The following is a 26,499-nucleotide window of genomic DNA, read 5'->3' as shown; positions in this document are numbered from 1 at the left end:
TGAGATCCTACCTGCTGCAGGTAGGATCTCAATGACGACCATACAACCGGGTGCGGGTCGCCATCGGATCGGACCCGCTCACGGTGCACATCGTGAGCAGGTCGTGCCCTCCCGCGTCATCGTGAGCGGGTCGGACGAGACACTGACGACCCGCTCACGATGTGCATCGTGAGCAGGTCGTCCTGGTGTGTACCCTACATAACAGCCTCCATCTCACAGGCTATTACATACTGCCCTAAATGTGCATGTAAATTGCAAAGCTACATTAAATATTAAGGTTAATATTTATGTGTTAAGCCCCATACACACTAGACAATGGGTACTTCTTTACTTTCACGGCGCCAGCATGGCGCCGCGCTACTTCCAGGTTACGCTCGCCACAAACTAAGTAAAATAAACAAAGTTAACGCCATGCCAACATGGATAGTTCATACCTCCACTATCCATGTTGGCATGCAGTTGATTTTAATTAGCGTGGCGAGCGTAGCGAGCCACCGAGCCCGCAAGGGGACTCTGACGCGCGGCGCCATGCTGGCGCCGTGAAAGTAAAGAAGTACCAGACAATGTTTTAAAAGATATCACTCATTTTGTCCCTTCTGTATGCTCAATATCGTTAGTGATATAGGCTCCCACACATCATTAATGATCCCCCATCCTGGGTAATCTGTGCTGATGGCTCAGCAAAGCATGCAGCAGCGAGGGGGCAGGTGCTGATTTAGTTTATCGTGATCGTTCAGTGTGTATGCACAATATTGTTTGCCTGGGCTTACAGCAAATATCATTAATGATATTGGCGGTAGAACCCATCGTCCAGTGTGTACAGGGCTATAGGGTTCTCCAATATCTGCTGTGGTTCCCTTGTTTCTGATATCTATAGCAGCTGCTATAAGTATCTATAGAAGCTGCTGCATTGTGCATTCTTGGCCCCAATAGTTAACACCATCTCTAGATGACATTAGCCATTGTAGCCAACGGGCTACAGCTCACAGAATTTACCAGGAGAGGGATCCACCTGGTAATGGCTGCTCACACTTTGCAGTCTGATGACCACCAAAGCAGAATGTAAAGTGGTTGCATTAGCGTTCACTCTCCTTCTATACAGCGCAGGGACAGGAACCAGTCAGACCCCTGTCCCTGTATGTGTTTCTTAAATCATCCTGACAGAACACAATTTCTTATTGCCGCAGTAACAAATTATAATAATCGGATCTAACACCCAATAAGTAATAAATATTCCCCTATGACAATGTGTTGGTTCTTTTTAAAAAAAAAAAATCAGTTTCTGATGTCTATAGCGGCAGCCCATGGAGCATAGGCAGTAGGATAATTTGTAATTAATGAAAGAATGAGCAGAGTGGGAAAGAAATCATTGTCATTGTCCCACCCATGCACACATTACAAGCTCAGATACCATTTGTCAGTGTTCTAAGAAGTGGGTCAGGCACGAGCTCTTATTCTTCATCCTAAACATAATCTAATCCTATCACTGCAAAACAATCTGCTGCTTCCTCTGGGATCCATTTCAATCAAACCACATTCAAGCCAAGGGAAATATTGGTGCGCGTCATAAATATTACTCTAGAATCTGAGTCTAATATACTGTATCTGGTATATATACAGTATCACACTGTTCTTGTACACTTGGTATAGAAAAACAATGCAAGAGATAGTGTTACAATGTAAAATTGTCCTGTCTCATGTATATCTAGCTGTTCTGTTTAAAAAGTATATTTATACATTTCTGTCAGAAAGCAAGCAGCTAGTAATACTAAGATTTATCATTAATATTATTTAAATGTCTTATATATTTATTTATTAACAGGTTTTTATATAGCGCACACATATTCTGCAGCGCTTTACAGAGCATAGTTATGAGCAAAAACACATGAATTACGGTACAAGACAGTTTAGGACAAGTACATGGTAAACAGGGCCGGACTGGGACCAAAAATCGGCCCTGGCATTTTGAGCACACAGGCCCACCAGAAGTAGGCAGGACCATTGCGCGGCAAAAAGGGGCGTGGTCTCATGTAAAGGAGGCTTGGCATCAGAGCTGGCCGTATCCAAATTAATGCCTCAGATGCATTTACATAATTACCTATAGTTACACTATATAGCAAACGTATTCATTAATTGAATATGTGTGGAATGTATATGTGTACCGGGTTACTGGCTCCTTTGGTGCATGCAGAAACTGATTGGACAGCATGACAGACACAGCCAGACAGACCAAATGTTATTCCTCGGGAGTTTTTTTTAGCAAATAAACAAAAGTTATCACCATTTCCCCTATAAATTCTGCTAATAATGCACAGGCAGTTAATATAGTAAGGAAAATATACATTGGCACAGTGAGAGTAGCGCTAGGCCCCGCTTGTATAGGCTGGAAGGGGAGCCAGTGTGATTTTACTTTCTAGCAGAACACACACTGATCTGCACTGGTGTGTAATGGAGCCAGTACAGGAACATGTAGCATATCATATGTTCCATGTTCCTGTACTGGCTCCGTTACACACCACCCACTGACTGACTGACTGTCCCCAGACTCCCCACTGACTGCACTCAGTGCAGGAGTAGTGCACTCACTAGTTTCACCGCAGGACCGGACGGGTGATGATGGATCTCCCCGGGTCGAATTACAAACTGTGCAGGCAGTGGGTCCTCTCCTGGGCTGTCAGAGGGAGTCTCCATCGCGGAGACCAAATCAATCATGCCGCTGCGGCGCTGCGATGGTGCCTGACTGACTGCTGTCCCGCCTTCTCCTTCTCCCAGCACGTGCCGCGGCGGCTGGCAGAGGGGCGGGATAGACTGCCAGTGACCAGTGTGGGATGCGGCAGTCACATGGGGGGAGTGTCGGGCTGCCTGGCCGGGCGGAAATGAAGATAGCTACGAGTGGAGCCTGTGCCAGGCAGCGTCCGTTGAAAAGTAATGTCAACATCCGGTAAAGCTGCACCAGCGGCACTACTGTGTCCTCACAAAATCGGCCCACAAGGCCATCGGCCCTTCTGGCATTTGCCAGAAGTGCCAGATGGCCAGTCCGGCCCTGATGGTAAATATGGATAGTTGCAACAGGGGACAGGACACTGAAGCAATCATCAGGGTGGCAGAGGTTTATATCTTCTAAGAAAGGCACAGGAGGAGAGAGGGCCCTGCTCGTGAGAGCTTACATTCTAAGGGCAGTATTTAATGAGGCTGATTCGCCATGTTCTACGGCGAATGTGTGCTATTTTGTGCTGTAATGTGAATCTTTTTACTGAAAAAGTGATTCACCCTATTCAACGTGCACAGTGAATGACAGACAATTCGCCGTCTGATAGTAGTCGCAATTCGCTGTGTTTTTTTCAATGGGTTTTTCAATGTGATTCGCCGTGAGTGTATTCAATGATCGGTACATGTGAGTTATCCGGGCTCCCGATTTTGTCCTTAAGTTTGGTTAACTTAAGGACACCCGACCGACGCGATGCCCACGATTTAGCTCCAAATCGGGGGCATCGCGTCGGTTGTGGCCGTTATAAGGGGCCGCGACGCGATGCCCCCGATTTCCCATAGACAGTAATGTTAAAAGACACGATATCGGGGGCATCGCGTCGGTCGTGGCCGTTATAAGGGGCCGCGACGCGATGCCCACGATTTCCCATAGACAGTAATGTTAAAAGACACGATGGACCCGATTTCCCATAGACAGTAATGTTAAAAGACGCGATGGACCCGATTTCCCATAGACAGCAATGTTAAAATAAAATTACAATGTGAAATTGGGCAATATGTTTTTAAAAAAAATGTTTCATGGCCCCCCACCACCGTTAACGCCACCCCGCTATTGACGCCAACCCGAAGCGTGGCGAGCGCAGCGGTACGCGTCCTCCGACCTTTTCATGCCCTACTATCCACTAGGGCGTGGAGTGAGAATAGAATAGTGTGGCGAGCGCAGCGAGCCACCGAGCCCGAAGCGTGGCGAGCGCAGCGAGCCCCGCGAGGGGACGCGGACACCTGTGAAGCCCGCAAGGGCACGCGGATACCTGTGAAGGTGTCCGCGTCCCCTCGCGGGGCTCGCTGCGCTCGCCACGCTTCGGGCTCGGTGGCTCGCTGCGCTCGCCACACTATTCTATTCTCACTCCACGCCCTAGTGGATAGTAGGGCATGAAAAGGTCGGAGGACGCGTATCGCCGCCCCTCGCGGGCTCGCTGCGCTCGCCACGCTTCGGGTTGGCGTCAATAGCGGGGTGGCGTTAACGGTGGTGGGGGGCCATGAAACATTTTTTTTAAAAACATATTGGCCAATTTCACATTGTAATTTTATTTTAACATTGCTGTCTATGGGAAATCGGGTCCATCGCGTCTTTTAACATTACTGTCTATGGGAAATCGTGTCGGAAATCGGGTCCATCGTGTCTTTTAACATTACTGTCTATGGGAAATCGTGGGCATCGCGTCGCGGCTCCTTATAACGGCCACGACCGACGCGATGCCCACGATTTCGGGCGCGATGAAAAAATCGGCAGCCCGGATAACTCACAAGTACCCAATGATCAGATGGCGAATTGCTTTCTAAGTGATTTTCGCTGTGTGTCACCGTGTAGCAATCACCATCTTTTTATGGTGAACTGGAATGTGAACTTTTAAAATAAAGTTTTTTTTTTTCTTAATTTGGTGTAAAAAAATCAGGAATTTTATTATCTGAAGGGGCATGCTATTTTTATTCATGTGCTTACAGCGAATATATATTTAATAAAAAAAATAATTTTTTTTACACATAACAGCCAGCAGGGGGACAGGGGCCGGGAGCCGAGAGCCCCTCATTACATATTCATATATTCACTTCACAATGCACCCGCTCATTACATATGCACGAGTGGGAGCAGTGCAAGCGGCGACCTCCCCCAGTCCTCTGCCAGCTCTCCCCAGGAGCCCTCCTTCTCCCCCAGAGTGTCTGGCTCAGACAGTGAGGGTTCCATTTCCCTGCCTGCCGCCGTCCCCCAGCTCCCTGCTGCATTCACCACAGGGGTTAAGAATCACCGTAAGGGGCAGTGAGCCCCTGCGGCACTGAATATGGTGACAGGGAGGGCTGGCAGCGAATGCTCCAGCCCTCCGGAACACGGCGACTGTGCAGCGAATCGTAAACAGGATTTGCTGCACATGCTGAGTATTCTCATTGAATACTACCCTAAAGGGGAAGGTTAGACAGACAGGGTTGACACAGAAGGGGTAGCAGTCAGTGGCGTAGATAGCATGAGGCAGCCCCCGCTGCTGCTTGGGGGAGCGGGGGCTGCGTGGGCACCGGATGCTGGCACCGGCCACTGCCCTCCACCCCTTGCTGTGCCCCGGCCGCTGTCTCCCCCGCCGCGTCTGTATTCCGCCGGGAGTCGGGAACGCATATCTACTAATCTGCGTCCCGGCGCCTGGCTCCTTGAGTCAAATGTCCATTACAAAATGGCCGCCTCCTTAGAGCAGACCGTTTTTTAAGATGCTAGAGGAGGCAGCGACAGCCTCCTCTAGCATCCTTATAAACGGTGCAGTGAGCATAAACAGAAGGTTAGGATGCGAGATGGTTGGATTTTATGCAGGAGGGTGGCAAGAGGTCAGCTTAGTCTTTGATATTTTAAATCATCCAAGAGTAGACAGCAGAGAGCCAGATGGAGATATGAGTGAGGATAGAGGGAGAGAGATCAGGAGAGGAGCAGTAGATTTCAGTATTATCAGCATAGATGTGATAGTGGATAGTGTGTATGTGTATATGTGTATATATATATATATATATATTTTTTTTAAATATATATATATATATATATGGCCCATGTTTCTCTAGTGCCAAACAATAAAAAAATACAAATAGGTTTCTAACAGAAAAACAAACGGTAAATCAGTTAAATATTTCAGCTCCAAAAAAAGAGGTGTTGGCAAAAAGTCGGATTCAGATGTGTTGCCCATGTTAATCATGCAACTTGGCCATTGTAAAAGTCAGTCAGATACATAACAGCTCTAGAAATTTGGACATAATTAGAGCTGGTTTTTCTGGGGAGATCAATTCAAAAAATTAATTCCAAGCACACAATTACAGTAAATTTGCAACAAATAAATAATTTTAATTATTTCAAAATTATCTAACAGTAAAAATGGTAAACATACTTTGATCTGTCAAAATAGGTTATGTACTCTACAGTACTTTTAATGTTCACATTTTCATTAAACTTATTGACAACAGGATGTGAACTGAATTCACAAGCAGCTTCTGCTGAACACAATGATATGTATTATGCTCATGACTATGTTCTGTATGTAATTGCAACTGTGTCTGCATAAAAAATGTGATGCTACAATTTTTCTCAACCAAACAATGTAACATTATTTGGTAAGCAGACAGACGTAATTAAACACAAAATAAAGGCATACCGCATATCATTGTATGTGCATTTGGTTCGCACAGCGATGCATATAAGAAGCATTTGACTGGGGAAAAATGCAACAGTTACATGTACAGTACATTAACTATTTTGTCAGATCAAAGTATGTTTTGCATTTTTAAGGTTAGAAATAATTAATAAATGTATTATTTGTTAGAAATGTGCTTTAATTGTATACTTGAAAGTGATTTTCAACATTGCACAATATAACTTATCCAAAACAACCAGCTCTATTTATGTCCAATTTTATAGAGCTATTTGGTGTGAGACTTCCTAACTCGGCTATTTTTACATCCTGGCCTGCAACTGTTATACTATACGGCACATTCCGGTTGGTCTTAAAAAAATCGGTTGCTTCCTGCTCTAAAAATACAGCCAGAAGTCAGAACCGAATTACATTAGAAACGTTAAAAACGCATTCCATTACATTGGATGAGTACCGGGGAAAAGTTGAACGTTCTAATGATTAATTTCAAGCAACTTTTTCCAGCTGCAAAAATCGTGTAACATTACACCCAGGCCCTTGAGTAAACTACATAAGACCCAATTATAGCAGTAGTGCTTAATGTCCCAAGGAAAGCAGTTGCTAACTGTTAGGGACATATACAATTATCCACAGGTTTTACTCAATGGTTAATTATTGGCACTGCACAATTCCATTACCCTTGCACTCAACTGAATATGCTCCTTATTGGCAGAATACTGGAGACACGAATACTGCAAGGATAGAACCAAGGGTGGCTCATAAGACATTACAGTCTAGAAGAGTGGAGGGTATAGGTGTTAGGTAAACTGGGAAGAGATGAGGGGACAGTGGACTTGAATTAAGCGTGTGAGGAGGATTGGTGGGTAAGGTATAATGTACACATGCATTTTTAGTGCAAGATTCAAGCAATAGAGCTGGTAGGCACCCAGGGGAGTGACTTTAGAAAGGGAAATAGCATTGGAGAAGTCTTAGCTTTGGGATGAAGTGAACAGCAACACTCAAAGGATGAGGGCTAATGATAATGAGGACTGGGAAGAGTTCTGAAATGTATTGGATGTGAGGTTAACGAGATATAACTGTATTTTCTAGGGAGGGTACCCAGCAAAAGTGGTTAAAGTTTGAATCAGAGTAATGAGATAGAAAGTCAGGAATAAAGATAGGAAGGGAATAAATAAGGCATTTGGTAGCCTCCAGGATGTTGAACGGTCTAATCCTTTAGCGGTTGTGGAGGTGAGAGCTACTGGCTTGTGATATAGCACAAATGTGGTAGTAAAGGAGAAGTAGTAGTTGAGGATGATACTTGAGTGATAGGAGAGATAGGAGGTAAGCAGAAGAATTGGGAAAGACAAGAGTCCCTAGAGGGAAAGTCCATTTATAGACATGCAGTATATAATAACTGTTGTTGTTATTATTATTATTATTATTATTATTATTATTATTATTATTAATAATAATATTATTAGAAAAGAGATGGGAGGTAAGGAAAAAAGATAGGAGGGTTGCAAATAAAAAAGCTGAATGGGTGGATATGCTAGTAGGGTCACCAAGAGACATGGTATAGTTGCAGAGAACTGCATGATGGGGCAATGAAGCAGGGACAGTGAGTAATGTAATATATCATAGAAAAACCACATAGGATAGGCAGTACAACAGGGAAGTGATAGAAAATATCTGGACTAGATGGTATGGAAACTATGATAAAGCCTCCTATAAGGCGAGTAGTCTTTGTACAACTGAGGGCTATATTCAATGCCGCCGAAAACAAGCGACCCTCATCGTTCAACCCCTGCGCCAAACACTCAATCTAATCACTGTTCCGGGGGAACCCTTGTTGTCAGATGATGGTGAGGATTCCCCCAAACAGTGAGGCTTGTGGCTAATGCGTTGCTGCAAAAACCCAGCATCGTGAAAATGGCGTGTGCAGGGGGTCAGTTGAATACTGACCATGCAAGCTTATAGAGTGAGCAGTCAGCACTGCTCGCTGTCACAGCTCGCAAAAGTCATTGTATATACCCCAGAAACTGCAGCCTGCAGATCATTACCACCAGAAATGACAAAAAGTTATATGGACATGTTGGGTCAAATGGGTCAAATGTAATAGGGTGTGAGAATCAGAAAGTGAGAGATTTGGAAAGTTTTCCCATTTTTTTAAACCGGCAATCATTACAAAATCAACCTTTTTTTCCAGTATAATTGATTGCCGCTTTAAAAAATGGGAAAACGCTCCCAAAATTACTTTCTGATTCTCACACCCTATGACATTTGACCCTCTATTTCATACTTATTTATAACCTTATCTTCCCAGTTTAATTGATTGAACTATTGCAAAATGTAGAAGTTTCCATAGGGATCCATGTTTTCTCTTTCTTCTCTCCGGTTTAATTTGTTTACCACTGTGTGTTCATAATGTAAAAATAAAGACCTGAAATAGACCTTCATATTTTCTTAGTTCTCTTTACAATGATCAGCATATGTACTTGCACTTTTAAAATGATTTCTCAAGGATACTCTGCAGGAATTATTTATTGATTTTAAAACCTGTAAGCATAGAACAGTGAAGTGGCTCTCACCAGGATACATGGAGACAACCACAGCCATTACCATCTACCTCCCCTAATTTGGGATAATGGGCCTTATTCTACTTCACTCGTTCGGATAGGACCGAACGCACCGCACATCCATACGGTGAGCGAAGACGGTCTTTCAGCCACCGAGCGACGGCACAGCCGACCGAACTCCCTCTGTTGGTTTGTTTCAGAGCACAGCACAAATCCGCACGGACCTCATACTTCAAACCCATTAAACAATTAGCCAAACTCTATGGTCTCCATTACTTTCAATTACATTCAATTAAATGTTTGTACACCCAAATTGCAGTTTACATTAACGCTTACAACATTACAGTGTATTCCTTAGAATGTTTCAAACCTATACCTGTGTGTATGTGTGCCTCAGTTTTGCAGACTGCAATGACTGAATGGGTTAATGCATGAAATCTCGGTAGAGGAATGGGATACTTTGACCAGAGGAGTGGGTTAGTATTGTGAACGCGGTGCACATGAACTACTGGCCTCCGAGACACTATTTATTTATTTACAGTTTCTTATATAGCGCAGCAGATTCCGTTGCGCTTTACAATGGTAGACAGTGATACAACAAACTGGGTAACAACAGACAGACTTGGAGGTAGGAGAGCCCATGAAAGCTACTTGTTTGCACCAAAGTTTTTGGGTGTGTTGAGTAGCGACCGCTCTGTGAGCAGTCCGAGTGAACGCCTAGCACTTTTCGTCCACACCCATGTTGACACCGCGATTTACGCCCAGTTTTGCCCACTTTAAAGCCACGCCCATAGATACGCCCACATTACGCCCATATTGTCCGAGAGTGTTCGGTGGACATTTTTTGTGTGTAGCGATCCGTCCGTGTGCGGAGTGCCACCGTTGCACATGTGCATTGCGTAGTATACACATGCGCACTCAGCAGGAATACGCAATCTTGTATCTGAATGTGTATCTGTCCGACTCAATCAGAATAAGGGCCAATACGCAGCATTTCTTGAAACTTAATTGAAAAAATATATATTTTCCAATATTAAGTCAAAATCTTGATTAAAGGGCAACAGAATCACTTCTTATTAGTCTTTTTCCTCCAATACTTCTTTTTCCTATCGCCTTTCCCCTGGAGCACTCTAGAATTCAATACTATCTCCAAAGAAAATGCAGAATGAGGGGCTTCCTTGGTGGTCAGCAGTTTTCTCAGATGAGAGGCATTCAATACTGTGGATATGTTCCAGTCCATTAGGTGTGTTCAAGTGTTTCCTGTTGTGAATCTGTGATTTATTTTTATAGGAAATGGTGGAGGGATTCGTTAATGTGCTTTTGTGTCAGAAAAACAGCATTGCTTCAAAGAACAACTGAAAGCCATAATATACTCTATAAAAGCTGCATTTATTTTATTTACATCATATACCAACCTATAGTTTTACAGTTGTTATGACTGTCGGTGTGTTATACCACACCCTCGGCGGCTGCCGGACGTCTACTCCGACGTCGGAATCCTGACTGCTCCCTCGTGGAGGTCCACGACCCCCATAGAGGGAGAATAAAATAGGTGGAGAGCGCAGCTCGCCACCGTGCCCGCATTGTGGTGAGCGCAGCGAGCCCGCAAGGGGCTTCATTGCGCTCACCCCGCTGTGCAGTCGGGATTCCGACATGGGGCTAATGACTGTCGGGATTCCGACATGGGGCTAATGACTGTCGGAATCCCGACTGTCGGTGTGTTATAGCACACCCGATTTTGGCATGAGGATAATATACATTATGTGCAATTGTAATCTAACTATTGGTTCTTTGATCCTTAAAGTGACTGTTCTAACAAAACAGAATAATGTGGCAGTTTAAAGGGTAGGTTACATTTCATATTAGAGATTAACATGAAGACAAGATTGGCCAGAAGCCAAAAGACCAGCAAATTAGTGGAAAAAAGAGTATATGTTATTTATTGCAAACAGTCACAATATTGATCAGGGGGCAGAGACCAATGTCATTTACTGGACTCAGATGCTGAGTTCCCCTTTGAAACAGACAATTAACATTTATTGCATTTTCTGATCAATACAGACAAGGTGTTTACACTTTACTAATGTGCCATTCATCTCTGGCCAGAAATTATGTAATATCTGACAATACTCCAAACAGTTACCTATACGGTCTGGACTTAATTGAATGAGTTCTACTAGCATACTATTAGAACACATTGCAGTCAATGGCACCTTACCAACTGGTGTTGTATTTACTTATGGTTCGACTGCGAACTCTTATTTTAAATGTACATTCCATATTTGTGTATAATGGCTTCAGACACTGGGAGAGACTTCACAATGACCTCAAACCGTAAACAACATGTCAGCTGCGTTTGCATATTTGCTATGCGTTTTTACTCCAGTTTCCTACTACCAGCGTTATAAGACCCAACGAGGACCTGGCTTAGCAGATCAATGGCTGGCCAGTGTATTATGACGCTGTGAGCAGACAGTCAGCTTGATGGACACGACCGGTGTAAAGGGATACTATTATTGCACAGTTCCAATCCCATAGCCGATTACTTCTCACAAGTCACAACGATCAAATCGAGTCCGACCACTACACAGAAACGTGATTATAATTTAAAGCGGAGCGTAATGTGCCCATGGAATACCAAGGTGCTGCAGATCAGTCTATACACACTGTAATAGCGGTATATATAACTCCTCACTGTACAAGTGGGAGCAGAATGTGTGTATACAGCGCTAGTGCTGCTCTATTAGTGCAATGCTGCATGCCATACTGAGAGCTAGGTACATAAGCATTCATACATCGTCCATAATAATACAGGAGCGAGCATTTCTTATCGCCATCCATCGCCTTACCTTGGATGCACAGTCTGCACCTCTGCAGCAGCCGCTTCTTTTCAAACAAAACAATTCCTGTGTCTCTGCCATCCGCCTGCATGTTCCATCTTGTAGCTGGGCTGCTAAATGACAATGAAGTGCAATACCCCGGCCATGCATCATTGTCTACATCCAGCCTTGAGAACACTAGCTCTAATGACACATAAATCCAGATGTGCTATACAGATGCCTTGGCTGTCTGCTAGCAAAGTGTGTGCATGATGTATCCCACAATAATCTGATTCATGGAAGAAGTACCATCCAGTGTGTGGCTGCGTCCGTGCAGATTGCAGATGTGTGTGTGTGTGTGTGGGGATGGGAGGGATGCTGCTGCTGCTCTGCTTGCTCGCTGTACTAGGGATCACAGCAAAGTGCCACATTTAATCACCCATAGATGCCAGTTTAGTAGGTTGGATGTAACCCGGGCTGTAATTGGTTCGCTATAAGCAGGCTTGGATTGGTCAAGCAGAAGACTTTCCTATAGGCTGGCCCTAATGTGATTCTTCTGATGGCCTTTACATGTCAGGGTCTGTGTCCAGCACCTTACTGGGTACCATGGGCTGTCTGACCTGCTGGGAAGCAATGCTCAGCTCCAGGTCTACTGGAAGCAAACTGCACAAACTGTTATTTAATATCACTAATTAAACTAAAGAATTTTATTTTTATTTTTTTTGCATTTATTTTTATCTTGGGACTGTACACAAGCATATAATTACCATCTTTATCAAATTATAAATGCACCGGTATGCTTTCAACACTGTAACCAGGGAGCAGCAATGTGTCTCCTTTGTACAATACAGTATTTAATTAAACAAGGCAGAATTACAGAAATGTTATTTTATTTTATAGTAGTGTGACATGTTTTTATTTGCTCAGCAGAAACACATCCCTGGAAATAATTGCAAACAGTAATTCTAGCACATTCATTTAATTGACATTTGTGTCTATGTATTTCTTTGGCACTGACCCTGTAAAAGATGTGTGTGCAGAGGTAAAACACGCAACTGCTGTGGGGTCCACCCTCTACACAGGGGCCACAGCTAAAGCCAGTAACCCTAGTTGCATTTGTGCACAATTATTATGCAAGATGACACAAAGATCATTTGCAGTACAATTAATGCTCAGAATTGTTTCCAACCTTTGTGGTGTTTTGCTGTGCCTGACCACACAATTGTCAGATCAGTACTGAAGTATTAAAATAAGTAAGACAAATTAAGGAGAGAAGGAGGAGGGGAAAAACAGACATATTTGTGTTCTATCTAGCATATATGATTTACAAATAAAATATAACTAGCTCATATTCTTTTGGACAAAACCATGTGGTCACTGCAGGGGGGCAGATGTAACATGTGCAGAGAGAATTAGATTTGGGTGAGTTATTTTGTTTCTGTGCAGGGTAAATACTGGCTGCTCTATTTTTACACTGCAATATAAATCTCGCTTTGAAGTTAAACCCCACCCAAATCTAATTCTCTCTGCAAAAGTTACATCTGCCCCACCTGCAGTGCACATGGTTTTGTTCATCTAAAGCTGCCCATACACGGTCCGTTGTGGACCGGCTCCGTTCTGTACTATGCGATGCGCGCTCCCGCGCATCACATAGTACGATGCAAAAAGTATGTGCTGCACATACTTTTTGTACTAGCTACACATCGCATCGGATTGCATTGCATGCACAAGGCATGCAATGCGATGCGTGCTATTTAAGTGGGCAGCTTAAGAAGGAATTTGTCAGAAAGAGTGAACTAGAATAACCCCCTTTGTACCTAGAGCAGGGATAGGGAACCTTTGGCCCTCCAGCTGTTGTTGAACTACACATTCCAGCATGCCCTGCAACAGTTTTGCTATTTGCCTATTCTAAAACTGTTGCAGGGAATGCAGGGATATGTAGTTCGACAACAGCTGGAGGGCCGAAGGTTCCCCATCCCTGACCAACAGTATAGTTTACGATTTCCATTACACACAAATGTGTCCTGCCAGTTGAATTCACATAACTGAGGGTGTGCATAATTTTTGTCTCTTCCTCTGTGCACTGCTTTAATGGGGGACAATGTAAATTGTGACACTAGATTTGCTGGAAACAGAGACTACAATATCCCCCTCCAGGACAGGTTGATTTTTTTTTTTTTTAAACAAGCTGCCAGAGCTGCCCAGGTTAAGTTTTATTTTTTTCTACCCCCCTTGAAAATGAACAAAGCGACATTTTTTCTTAAACCTAATGGAAGTGGTACTTGTGCTAGATCAGCTATACATCACAGAGCCACTATGACGCACTTAATGTATTTTATTTTCATGCACTTTGGCACATGTTTGAAAGACAATTCAATGAATGCATTAGTTGAATTAGTAATCTAGTTGACAAACCATTTTATGTATATATAGATTTTATACCAGCTGAATTAAGTTAGGAATCAATTTCACAAGTTCCAGTGGTTATCGTTGGGTTTTAAACAAATTGACCTCTACATGTACACCACTAGTATGCAGATATATTTCTCAATAATTGCTTTTCTTGGACATTCCATGACAGGCCTTACAATTGATATATGCCCATGTGATAAAATACTGGTACTCCTAGCAGAGTTTCATCAAGTGAATTCCCATGCTGTTTCCAAAAAGAAACTACTGGAAACACAACAAATTTGTATTTTTTTTTTGGTACTTATGTAGTATCTGGGCGCCCGATTTTAAGATCGGGTCGGAAAATCGCATTGAAATTGCATGCAATATCGCATGCAATGCGATTTTCCATAGGATTCAATGTTAACAAGGTCCTGTTCATTCGCCCACTATCCAAGTGGGCAGAGTTGACTTTATATAGTGTGGCGAGCGGCCTCGGATTACTTAAAATGTTTTCCGCGTCCGCTCGCCACGCTTCGGGCTCGGCGGTTTTCTGCACTCGCCACGCTATATAAAATCAACTCTATGCCCACTTGGATAGTGGGGAAATGAACAGGACCTTGTTAACATTGAATCCTATGCAAAATCGCATCGAATCGCATGCGATATCACATACAATCACAAAATCGGGCGCCCAGATACTACATAATTCCTTTTTTTTATTCTGGAAAACCTGGTCTGCTAAGGAAAAACTAATGTCCAGCTACTTATAATTAGCATTTTTATTTTTCTTTCAATAAAACAGGATGTATTTAACAAGGAAGGCATATCTATACCTAAACCACATTATGCTGCAAAAAATTTAAAAATAAACATTAAGTCAGTGGTTCCCAAACTGTGCGCCTAGGCTCCCTGGGGTGCCTCGGGACACTTGCAGGGGTGCCCTGGGTTGGTCGTCCAGGACCAATTCAAATTATTTATGCTCAATTATTTCTGGACAAAACCAGTGCTGGTGGCTGCCAATCATAAAATGTGTACAATGAGAACCAAATCCTGCCCTTTACCACATAACTGAACCTAAGAACCACATATAAATCCAATCTACTTAATTTGATATATATATTTTGGGGCCTAGGGGTGCCTTGGAAAAATTTGCATACTCTAGGGTGCCGTGATTAGAAAAAGATTGGAAACCCCTGCATTAGGTAGCTGTGTGGAGAGAATGACACCTAAATCTCAAGGCATTAGAGCAGGCATGTCCAAACTGTGGCCCTCCGGCTGTTGTGAAACTACACATCCCAGCATGCCCTGCCATTATTTTAGCATTCCCTAATAGCAAAACTGTGTCTCTTGAAGCAATGATTATCACAAAATTGTTAGAGTTTTGAGTGACAGAATGAGTATATTTCCTGCTCTGTAATTCCTCTTCTCTTGCTGATGTGAGTCTCTGCATTGCCAATCTGTAGGATTGGGCTAAGGATGGGGTTTATCCCCCGAAACATCCCCAATACACTTTGTCTTTTTTCATTCACTATAACCGTCTCCTGAGTGCTGTTTGTTCCCTTCTGGGAATTGGATTGCTATATATTATAAATATATATATATATATATATATAAAACTTGTTGTTTTTTTCACAGCCCCGAGTCCATGCACGGAGCAGCAGGGCACTGACAGCTGCCGGCTTATTCTCCTATACGTGCACAGCGCGTCCCTGTCATAACAGCCGGCTACAGCGTCCGGTCTCCATGACAACCCACCCATTCCAGTCGTCACGCAGCAGCACCGGATATGACGTCAGACGCCCAGTCTGACTCCCTGCACGGATGGCGAGGCACTTACATTCCTCCGGTATTTATGGTAGGATCTTACTGCACTATTTTGTCTATACACCTTGAAGAAGGGGTTCTATTTATGGCCCTGAAACATCGGTTTTAATAAATCTTTTTGATCACTTGAAAATTCCTGTGGAGTGCCGCTGATTGCATAGCACCGCATACTACATCACAGATCCAGGGGGCACCCAGGTCATCATCTCCATTAAGGAAGAGTGCCGGTCTGACCTTTCTATATATATATATATTTAGTTATATATAGTTTTTAACTCTTCCTGTTTTTGCTATATTTTGTTGGGACTGACTACCCTTCTTTTTATCTGCAGCTTGGCACAAGCACACGCATATCAATCGCCTTTCCCCGATATATTGATATCAATTCTTTTGCTACTTTGTATGCATGTGGCTTCTTCTGTAACCCATTATGAGTAGTCTGACTGGAAAGGGTATGGCTTTTCCAAGCTCCTGTCAACCTTCACATCTAACTATTTAGGAACATTACACAGAGTGGTAAAGTCAAAGTCCTACATTTTTATGAACCCACGGTCTACAGTTTTTTTTTTTTTTTTTTTTAATAGTTTCCCCTTAGAATATATTATTTTTCATCTCCAATAGGAGATCACAAGAGAAAACACAGAGTACCATAATAACCCTCATCAAGGCAATCACATGACTCATTTCGGATCCCAAAATAAGATACAACAACAATATAGGAAAATGAGATGGTTACATGCATGTAACATACTAAAGTCATACAACAAATACTAGCATTAAAGTGACCGGGAGGGAGAAGTTTTAATTTAGGGATAAGCATGTTTGGATCTCCGAGATCCGAGCCCCCACCCCTCAAACATCATCATCCCACTGTCGGATTCTTGTGCGTTTTGGAGAGGGTGCAGGACAGACCTCTTGTCAGTGGTGGCTCGGGTAGGTCTGCGGTCATACTCTCGCATGTCCTGTTTGCTCTATCAGTCCAGGGGTGCCCAGTCTGCCATATATCTGGGCGCTGCCTTTCTGCCCTATAAATCCTGTGTTGCCATATATAAGTGCAGTAGAGCTTCCCTGTGCAGCCATATATATGTCCAGTTGTGCTGCCCTGTGCAGCCATATATGTGCAGTAGTGCTGCCCTGTGCAGCCATATATCTGTGCAATAGTGCTGCAGTATATTAGTCCAGTAGTGCTGCCCTGTGCAGCCATATATGTGGAGTAGTACTGCCCTGTATAGCCATATATACGTGCAATAGTGCTGCTGTATGAGTCCAATAACGCTGCCCTGTGCGTCCATATATAAGTCCAGTTATGGCGAGTGTTGATAGAGAAATGGAGAAAACTCAATTGAAAGATCAGGAACCACTTCCTATGACTAGTAGTACTGAAGCTGCTACCACCAGTCATGACATTGTAAATCCATCAATGTTTTCTGCTAATGCCGAATCCCAATGGCATAGGAGGCCTGAAATAACAAAAGAAACGCTAATAAATAAGTCAGTTAACGAGAACAATCTGTTCATGATCGGTGGTTAAGTTTCTCATGAAGATGGAAGTCCTCCTCTCAAAATATAAAATTGGTTAAAGCACAGATATCACAAATACCCAAGGAGAGTCCTAGTGAGTACACAGTTGCAATGTCTAGGCCAGACCTTCTCAATACAGTATGGGAAGTGGTGGTTCTTTCCAGAGTATGAACTCTGCAAGTGCTGGGAGGAGCATTGCCAGACCAGTTGCTGGCATTGAGATTGAGGAGGTCCCTGTAGAAATACACCAGGATGAGTAGGATATTGGTGTATCTGGCACGGAGTAGGCAGTTGATGAGGCTTCTGATGGTGATGTTGTTAGTTTGAATCAGGCACCTGTGGAGACAGTTGTTGGCCTTTGCATGAAAAAGCCCATTGTCATGCCTGGGAAAAAGACCAAAAAAAAATCAAGAGTCAGCACATGTAGACTTTGTGAAAGGCAAGGATACTAACCACCTAGGAACATCCTCCATCATATGTAACCTGCAGCGCATTCATCATGTCACTGTCAAGTTCAAAACTTTGCCGAGTGTATGTGAATGACACCTTAATCACTTTCCCTGCCAAATCCAAGCACCATCAATCCACAACACCAACTCCCTCATTGTCACTTGCTTCCTTAATCAGTAGTAGTCCTGCAGGCCATGTCAATGGCATGGCTAAACCCTCTCCTATCTGGTATTCCGCCACAGGATCCTTGTGTATTACGCCTACTGAGTCAACCCAGAGAGGAAGTCAGAAGACCACTTCTACTACTTTAAACTAAGCAATTACCTGTCAGAACAGTCCTTTGCAATAAAGTGTGACATCAGTCATCCTGTTCCAAAGCAGAGTAATGAGGCTATAACATTTATGCTGGTGTTAGATATGTGCCCAGGATCAGTGCAGTGGTATTTAAACAGTTGCTGAAGGTATTGTGTTCCCAGTACCAAATCCAGTCTAGATTCCACTTCACTAGACAAGCGGTTTGAAGACAGCACAGGGACACGAAGAAAAGTGTCCTCAAAATGCCATTGTATCCACTTTCCACCTAACCATGGACATGTGTAACAGGGTAAGCCAAGACCTACATTACTGTGACAGCCCACTGGGCCTTACACAATAGCAATTCCTATGTGGTGTATCATCAGTTTCTGTAAAAAGCATACTGCTGAGAAACTCCGGAACATCATTGCACAATTACTTACCCTGCTTAGACTCTCCTGGGGATTTGTGATATCTGACAATGCCACAGATATTATGTGAGCACTACATCTGGGGCAAATTCCAGCACACAAATTGGTGGTGTAGTTTTTTTTTTTTTTTTTAAATCTGGACATGCAAGAGATGAGGTCAGTGGCCCAAAACCGTTTCCACATTCTGTGTTGTAGACTGAACCATCACCTGAAGACTTCAAAGAGGTGATAACAAGGTTGAATACTACCTTATATATGCTTGCAGATGCAGGCCCATCAAAAGACCATTAATGCTTATACATCCACCTATTACATAGGCAAAGGGAATGCCCCGGACTCAAGCACAGTGAAGGAATGCTGTGCATTTCTCCAACCCTTAGAATTTTCACACGTGAAATTCATTTAGGCACTGCCAGCTTAAGTCAGGTCATTCCACAGGCTTTCAGAGAATTACCCAGAGAGGAGCTAAAAACAAAGACATTCCACTAAGTATGTGGGACTTCTGGATGGAACCTTTCTTGCTCTTTGCCAGGATTCAAGGGTGATCAAATGCTACATTTTGGCCACCATGCTCAAACCTAGGTATAAAGCCTACATTTTATCTGTTTTGCAGATGTGCAAACAATCCGCTCAGCAACAGCTCCTCCAATGTCCCCTGCAACTGGGGCTGGAAGGGAAAAAGAAAACAACTCCACAAACTGCATTTTCATAGCAGAACCAATGGCAGTGTTGCATGGCAGACAGGAGCAAGTTTGGAAATCTGAACTAAAGGAATGGACTACAATTACGAACATGTCAAATGCCACTACATATGACAGTCACCATCAAAAGCTTGGTAAATTAATAGACCGGTGACAGCATCCATGGTTGAAGTGTGCATATCTTATTTCTACTACATAAAGGGTCGGTTGACAATGACATTCATCTTGCACCTGTTTTCGCTGCATGGTGTGTTCTTTGGGAGAAAAAGGTTTTTTAAGACAGTTATTATTCTGTCTGCCATGATATTGTGTTTTAGCTATCCAGCTAAATTTGTGATGCTTAGAGTAAAAGGAAAATGAATATTGAGGTTATTAATGCAGTGCGGGGGAGGGGATGACAGACAAAACCACCCCAATTGTGATTGTAGCTATTCCAATTTCTCAAAAATACAGAGCCAAAACATGAAGGGGTGGTTTTGGCAAACCAATCAAAGTCCAATATCAAAAAAAAAAAAAGGTGACTGGTACATTTCTCTACTTGCAGTAGTAACAAAACCACAGGGGGGGAGGTGGGAAGGTATGTTGGCAATTGTGTTGCAGCACAAGAATGTCAGAACCCAAATTCATTTACAAAAAGTAGTTGATAAAAGCTACTCTGAGAGCAAGCAGCTTTGAGAGCTTAGGCTGCAATTAAGTGCAGTTGTAAAAACAAAAAAAAAACACCCCTTTCCTATTTTGTCCGAGCCCATAAAGCAGTGGTAGCCAACCCTAGTCCTCGAGAGCTACCAACAGTTCACATTTTCCAGACAACCTAGCTGCTGCACAGCTGCACTCATTAATCACTGACACATTTTAAAAGATACACAGATGGAGCCAAGTAGCTCACTTGTGATTCTGTGAGGAGACCTGCAAAACATGCACTGTTCGTAGCTCGAGGACTAGGGTTGGCTACCCCAGCCATAAAGAGTCATGTATGCAATGGTCACACTACTTAAATGACATATCTCTGCATTTGATTTGGAGCATAGGATTGTACTGTAATCATTAGGTAGCTTTAAATAACAGTACTACAAACTTAATATACCCTTATGTTTAGGGTCTGATCAGGAGAAGAAAAAAAAATAAAAAGATAGCTGAACAGTGTAAAGGGGCATACACACATATGTTGATGAGCGATCTGAGCACTGTAGATCACTGCAGAGGGATGCGTGCTCAGCAATCAGTCAGTACCAGTGTTCTCTGGTGAGAATACTGGCCCTGACCAGTGATTAACTACATTTATCCAGCATCGCTACACAGAGCAATGTAAGGGCATTTTCTAAGCGATCTAGTGAAATTGCTATAGTTATACAAAAGTATTTTAGAGAACTAAAGAGTATTTTAATTACATAAACTCCCAACAGAATAGAAACGCCAACACTGTCATAAAGGTAATATTACAATATTAGGGAGAATATTGCAAGCATTCCAAAACAGGATTTTATTTTGGTTTTCAAAAGAAAGCTGCCAATAATTTACCATACAACAGTATAAAATATATTATATTGCTGCTAAAATATTTCCCCATGTACATTAGAGTAGCAAATACTTAAACAAAACTCCCCTTTCTACAATAAATAATGTCAAAGGTGTACAAAATATTTCAGATAAGTGACAAAAAAAAAAAAAATAAATATGAATTTGTCTATCAATATATATATTGGGGGGGGGGGGGGGGATTTAGCATCACAAAAATCATTCCAATTTGTACTCAAGGTTAGGTCAGAAGCCCTCCTAGTTAAATTTTTCTCAACTTTACTGAAACTTTCCTTGCACATGGGTTAGCATGTAAGACACGTTTTATACCTTTTAAAGACACAGCATTTTCAGATCTGAAGTGAAACATTCTAACAGCGCCTGCTGCTGTGGGTGGGAGCTATGAAGGGTGTTCAATTTTAAATAAAAGACTCAAATGGTAGATTAGTTGGAGCACTTACAGGGTCAGCTAAAATTTGGCACCCTCAGTACTGCTCACCATACTCCCTAACCAGAGAACAGACAACCATGCTAAAAAAGTTAAGCGACGCATCTGTGTTAGAACGCACGCTATAGGACCAGCGCAACACCAAAAGGCATTCTGGAGTGGTACCAGCTACTGTTTGGTGCAGACACTGCAAATGACACATACAATGGGGTACTGAAGGGCTATTGCTGGTGGGGTGGTTTAAAAACCCCAAAACAAAGCTAGTCCCACTTATACTACCAATATTTAGGGGGGGGGGGGGGGTACATTAAATAGCAGGAACTAGTGTATACACCAGCATCAGTCTAATGACATCCAGGTTTTTGAAGAGCAATCTTTCAAAGTTCCCCTTTCAGATGTTTTTTAAAGCAGCGGGCAGACACAGGGTGTTACACTTACCCTTATTTTTAATTAGCATATAAAGAAGCCACCAAAATTGACCGATTGATGTTCCAGGTCTTAAGTTTAAGAAATAAATAAAGTTGCTACATTACAACCAAGCACATTTTGAAAATACTGTACGTTTCACAATTCATACTGTTCATGGCAATAGTGTTTTCACATCAAATAATCATAAAGTTTAATGGGCATGTGCTGCATTAATTTTTAGCAGTAGAATAAAATTAAAACAGCTTTATATTGTTTACAGCGTTGAAAGAACAGATGGAAGTAAAGACCTGGTTTAGTTACCTTAGTGTTGACAAACCTGTCATGTCAAATCAATCCAACACTCACATGAAGGGCTCTAGATAATACAGGTCAGAGACAATATACAAAGTGCACAAGTCAGGTGGAAGCCAACAGAAGGATAAGAGACATTGACAAAGTTATAGCAGTATAGTCTGCAATACAGACCATGTGCCTTGCAAACATCTATAATGCATTACGTAAAATGTTACCATTGTCACCAACATAGTAATTTAAAGTTCTTTTTTTAAATTGAAAAAATAAAATATAAGTGCAGTGCTCAATGAAGTGCGATCAATTGTGTATAAACACATGAAAATGAAATGTACGGTGCTGTTGGAATACTTTATGAAGAGACAAAACATGTGGGGTAAGCTTGTGCAGTGGTGTGCAACAGGACTAATTTCACATGAAGCCAGGAGGGGTTTACTTAGGGGGATGGCAGAAGTCTGTGCAGCACTGCAAAACAAAGGAAATTGTAGAATATACATGTGTAACATGTCTGCAGGGTAGTAAATAACCAAGGTTGCAGAGTAAGCTTGGTACTAATCTTGTATCTGTTGCATTTATAAAGTACACCATAAAAAATGCATATGTCCAGTTACAAATCTGTAACAGTTTTCCAGAAGCAACAACCTCTGAAAGAAGTTCTTAAGTTCTTTATTACAAAGACTTTGCGGCCCTTTGGACAATGGTAGTTTGATTTTGCTCCAGAAAAAAAGTAACCAACCCTACCCTCCACTCCCGCCATCATGGTGTAGAAAAAATCTGGAGATGAAAAAGCTTTGGTTTGTGGTCCCATGTCAAGCATTTTTTGGGACTATTGCATTGAAAATAGGCAGTGTTTTTATCAGTGTCAGAACATAAATAGTTCATCTCCATCAGCAGGATTCAAATCCATTCTGTCCCAGTTGAAAGGAGAGGAGCATTCTTCTGTCTGGAAATCACTTGCAGTCACGCCAATATCAAGAACCTGAGGGTTGGTCCTGGACTCTGCAAGTCTGGAGGGGAGAAGAGAAAGTGTTAAAATAATATGAAAAATAACCAGTTAATACTTACCAGCCTGTCCGTGACAGAACAAAACAAATGTCAGCACAAACTAGGTGGCTTTATTATGTCATTTCCTGTTTCTCTGCGTGATTCATAAATGAGAAATTAGAATGGGTACAGAGTTACCAGCGATCAGATTGTGGCTAATTGCTTTACTAGGGAGCATGAAGAAAGGTTAGACTGAACCGGCGTACTTTTGAGGTTTTTTGTGATGCATCTCTTGAATAGGCTGCATGTTGACAACAAACACCAGTTTCCTGTACATATCTACACAAAGTCCTAGCAAACCTTGCAGCCGAGGCATTTAAGCGCAGATCACTCAAACATTGCTACACACATGCAATGCATCAGAGATTTGTGCCGAACAGTGTTTTGCCTATGCATGCAATGTCCATTGGACGATTCTGATACATCACTGTAGGGTACATCACTGTAGGGTGTACTCAGATCAAAAAAGGGCTTCATTTCTAAAGGTGCCCATACACATTACAATGGTTATATACAATATTGTATACTATCTAGTACAAAAAGTATGTGCAGCACACACAAAAAAAGATGCGATATTGTATACAATAATTGTAACGTGTATGGGCACCTTAAGCGAGTCAGATGCTTAGAAAAAGCACAAAAAAAAAAAAAAAAAAAAAAGCCCTGTGTGTATGCCCCTTAAGTGCAGTGATTTCATAACCAGACTACTGTAGAAACACACAATAACTACAAACACCAGAGATCCATAGGTCTCCAATACCTTGAAAATGCCTCATCCAAGCCATCATCACGTTCCTATATAGAGGAGAAACACCACAATATTAGCTCATTAGTATACATAAATTGTGTTACAGCAACAAACCACAAGAATACATTTCCATTTATTCTAAAAAAAAAAACAAAAAAAAAACACACACTTAAAGTGGCAGTTTTACACAGATTTTCATATAGTGTCAACTTCAGTAGAGGGGGGGGGGGGGGTGAATTGTAGGGCATCCAGTGACCAAAGTGATAGTTGTGCATGGCCTCTCTGTGTTGTGTATTAGTTATCTAAATTACATTTGAATTTGCTACTGGTACAATTTGTTACTCTCACATTAGAGCCGTTAATCAAGAAGCTAGTCTCACAGGTTTTCCCAATTCATCCTATATTTAGGCTTCTATTTTTAAATGCTGTGCATCGGATACAAATTACAGTTATATAGCCTTAAGAATTAAATTCTGCTTAGAATAAAACAAAAATCTCTCGCTTGATTACAAGTGTGTATGTGCAACTTACCCATACTAGGTTGTTGTTTTCATTGGGAGCACCTTGTTGAAATATATCATCAAAATGATTGTCACCGATATTTATCCCATCCAAGGTTTTGGTAGCATCATCTAGTTCTAAGAGATTACCTGTAGCTGCAATGACAGTTACAGGAATTAGACATACAGGAAGGAAAGATTGCCAAATTGGCATAAAACAAGTTGTACGACTACTTCCTTTCTAGCAAGTCACTTGATCATTTTAACATTACTAATAAATATCAATTACTCAAATATACCACTACCATAACATCCATCAAGGGGAGGGGGACAACATTTCAATTGGCTTCAGCAATGCATGTCTCACAGAAAACAAGCCTCTTCCTACAGTGACCTTCCCTCAAGGCCTAAGCCTTTAGTTACGGTACACGATCTTGTATCATTCAAAAGTTGTGGACGTTTCAGATTGTTTAAATAAGGATTGAAATATACAGCCAAGCCATACATAATTATATACACAAAGCGTTTTGTAATGCATTAGTCTATAATGGATCCATTAATTATGGCTGTATAAGCTACCTATATAAAACATACAAATATTGCAACCCTTCCCAAAGACATTTACTAAATGTCTGTTTCACCCTCCAACTGCGCTTTCTCAACTAACCTCCTTTAAGACTGGCAAGACTTGAGGACCCATCAGACTGAGAGCTACTTGCCCCCTCTCCATCAGAGCCAGGCTTCTCTCGCTTTTCTTTACCTGCTAAAGAGGAAATTAAAGTTAACACACCCAATAGTTATTGCTTAATGTCAGTAACAAGAGGGGGCGTCAGGATCGAATGCTGCTTAAAAGCATACCATGTTGACTATATAGTTAAAATATAATGTTATAACCAACAGTGTACACCGTTTCATAGAAGCAGCCATAGGATTAGGATGATCTAGAACAAAAGATTATGGCCTTCATAAAGGAACATGAGGGATTTCTGGAGATAGCATCTGCAATAAAGGATTTCATATATAGGGCAGTATTCAATGAGCCTGATTCGCCATGTTTTATGGCGATTTTGTGCTGTAAGGCGATTTTTTTGACTAAAACGGTGAATCACCCTATTCAATGACCAGATGGCGAATACATTTCAAGGTTTTTATCGCCATGATTCACAGAGTAGCAATAGCTATCTTTTTATGGTGAAGTGGAATGTGAACTTTTAAAATAAAGTGTTTTGTTTTTTACATTTGGTGTCCAAAAAAAAAAAAAAAAAAAAAAAAAAAAATCAGGAATTTTATTCTGAGGGGCATGCTATTTTTATTCATGAGAATAATATAAATATATATATATATATATATATATATATATATATATATATATATATATATATATATATATATATATATATATATATATATATATATATATATATATATATATATATATATATATTTTTTTTTTTTTTTACACACAGCAGCCAGCAGGGGGCCGGGAGCCGAGCATTAGATATTCATATATTCACTGCACCCGATCGTTACATATGCACGATCGGGTGTAGTGAATACCCGGCCCCCTGTTGGCTATCCCGGGGCAGCCTGTGCTGCCTGGCTCCTGTGGAGCCCACCTCCCCCCCACAAACGTTCTGGGGCAGGCAGGGAGACTTCCATCTCCCTGCCTGCCGCATCGCCGCAGGAGTTAAAATTCGCCGGTCAGGGGCAGTGAGCCCCTGACTCGTTGAATACTGGAGCCGGCGAGGCTCCGGAACACGGTGGGCAGTGGCGAATGTGCAGCAAATCCTAAACAGGATTCGCTGCACATAGTCAAAATTCTCATTGAATACTGCCCATAGTATTTTGTCTATTCAGCCTTATCTACTCTGTAACTACTGTATGTAAAGACTTGCGTCCATCGAGTTCAACCGAGGTTTTAATAGCTTATCCCTTGTAAAAGACAGAATATGATTCTTATTAGTACCCTTGGATGTTTTATCCAATAAATGTTTGTCCAACCTTATTTTGAACGTATTTGTGTCTGCCGACCCCACTGCTCCAGGAAGAGAGTTCCAGTTTGACCGTAAAGAATTTCTCTTTTGAAGGAACAAAATCTTCTTTCTTCTAATCTAAAATCATGCCCTCGATTCCTTTCTTGCAGTAA

At 42.0% G+C, this 26,499-nt stretch overlaps 2 protein-coding genes across 4 annotated transcripts in view; both read right to left on the bottom strand.

Annotated features, from left to right (window-relative positions):
- MAN1C1 (mannosidase alpha class 1C member 1) overlaps window positions 1-12,205 on the bottom strand; it is a 76,488-nt gene extending 64,283 nt beyond the window's left edge. Inside the window, exon 1 of one of the 2 annotated variants that reach the window (XR_014470432.1) lies at window positions 11,794-12,205. The gene's annotated coding sequence lies outside the window, so the exon portion shown is untranslated. The remainder of the gene's footprint in view (window positions 1-11,793) is intronic. The other variant, XM_083173640.1, reaches the window with a different exon arrangement.
- A 9,564-nt stretch (window positions 12,206-21,769) lies between these two features.
- LDLRAP1 (low density lipoprotein receptor adaptor protein 1) overlaps window positions 21,770-26,499 on the bottom strand; it is a 30,701-nt gene continuing 25,971 nt past the window's right edge. The window contains exons 6-9 of one of the 2 annotated variants that reach the window (XM_083173637.1): window positions 25,021-25,116; window positions 24,385-24,509; window positions 23,866-23,900; window positions 21,770-23,068 (exon numbers count right to left, since the gene is read on the bottom strand). In XM_083173637.1, coding sequence (XP_083029763.1) covers window positions 22,924-23,068; window positions 23,866-23,900; window positions 24,385-24,509; window positions 25,021-25,116 — 401 coding nt within the window. In that variant the 3' untranslated portion in view covers window positions 21,770-22,923. The remainder of the gene's footprint in view (window positions 23,069-23,865; window positions 23,901-24,384; window positions 24,510-25,020; window positions 25,117-26,499) is intronic. The other variant, XM_083173638.1, reaches the window with a different exon arrangement.

This window comes from Crinia signifera, chromosome 2 (assembly GCF_055691185.1).
Source record: "Crinia signifera chromosome 2, ASM5569118v1, whole genome shotgun sequence".
NCBI lineage: Eukaryota > Metazoa > Chordata > Amphibia > Anura > Myobatrachidae > Crinia > Crinia signifera.
Note: the sequence above shows the minus strand (reverse complement) of the source record. Positions and strands in the feature narration are given on the sequence as shown.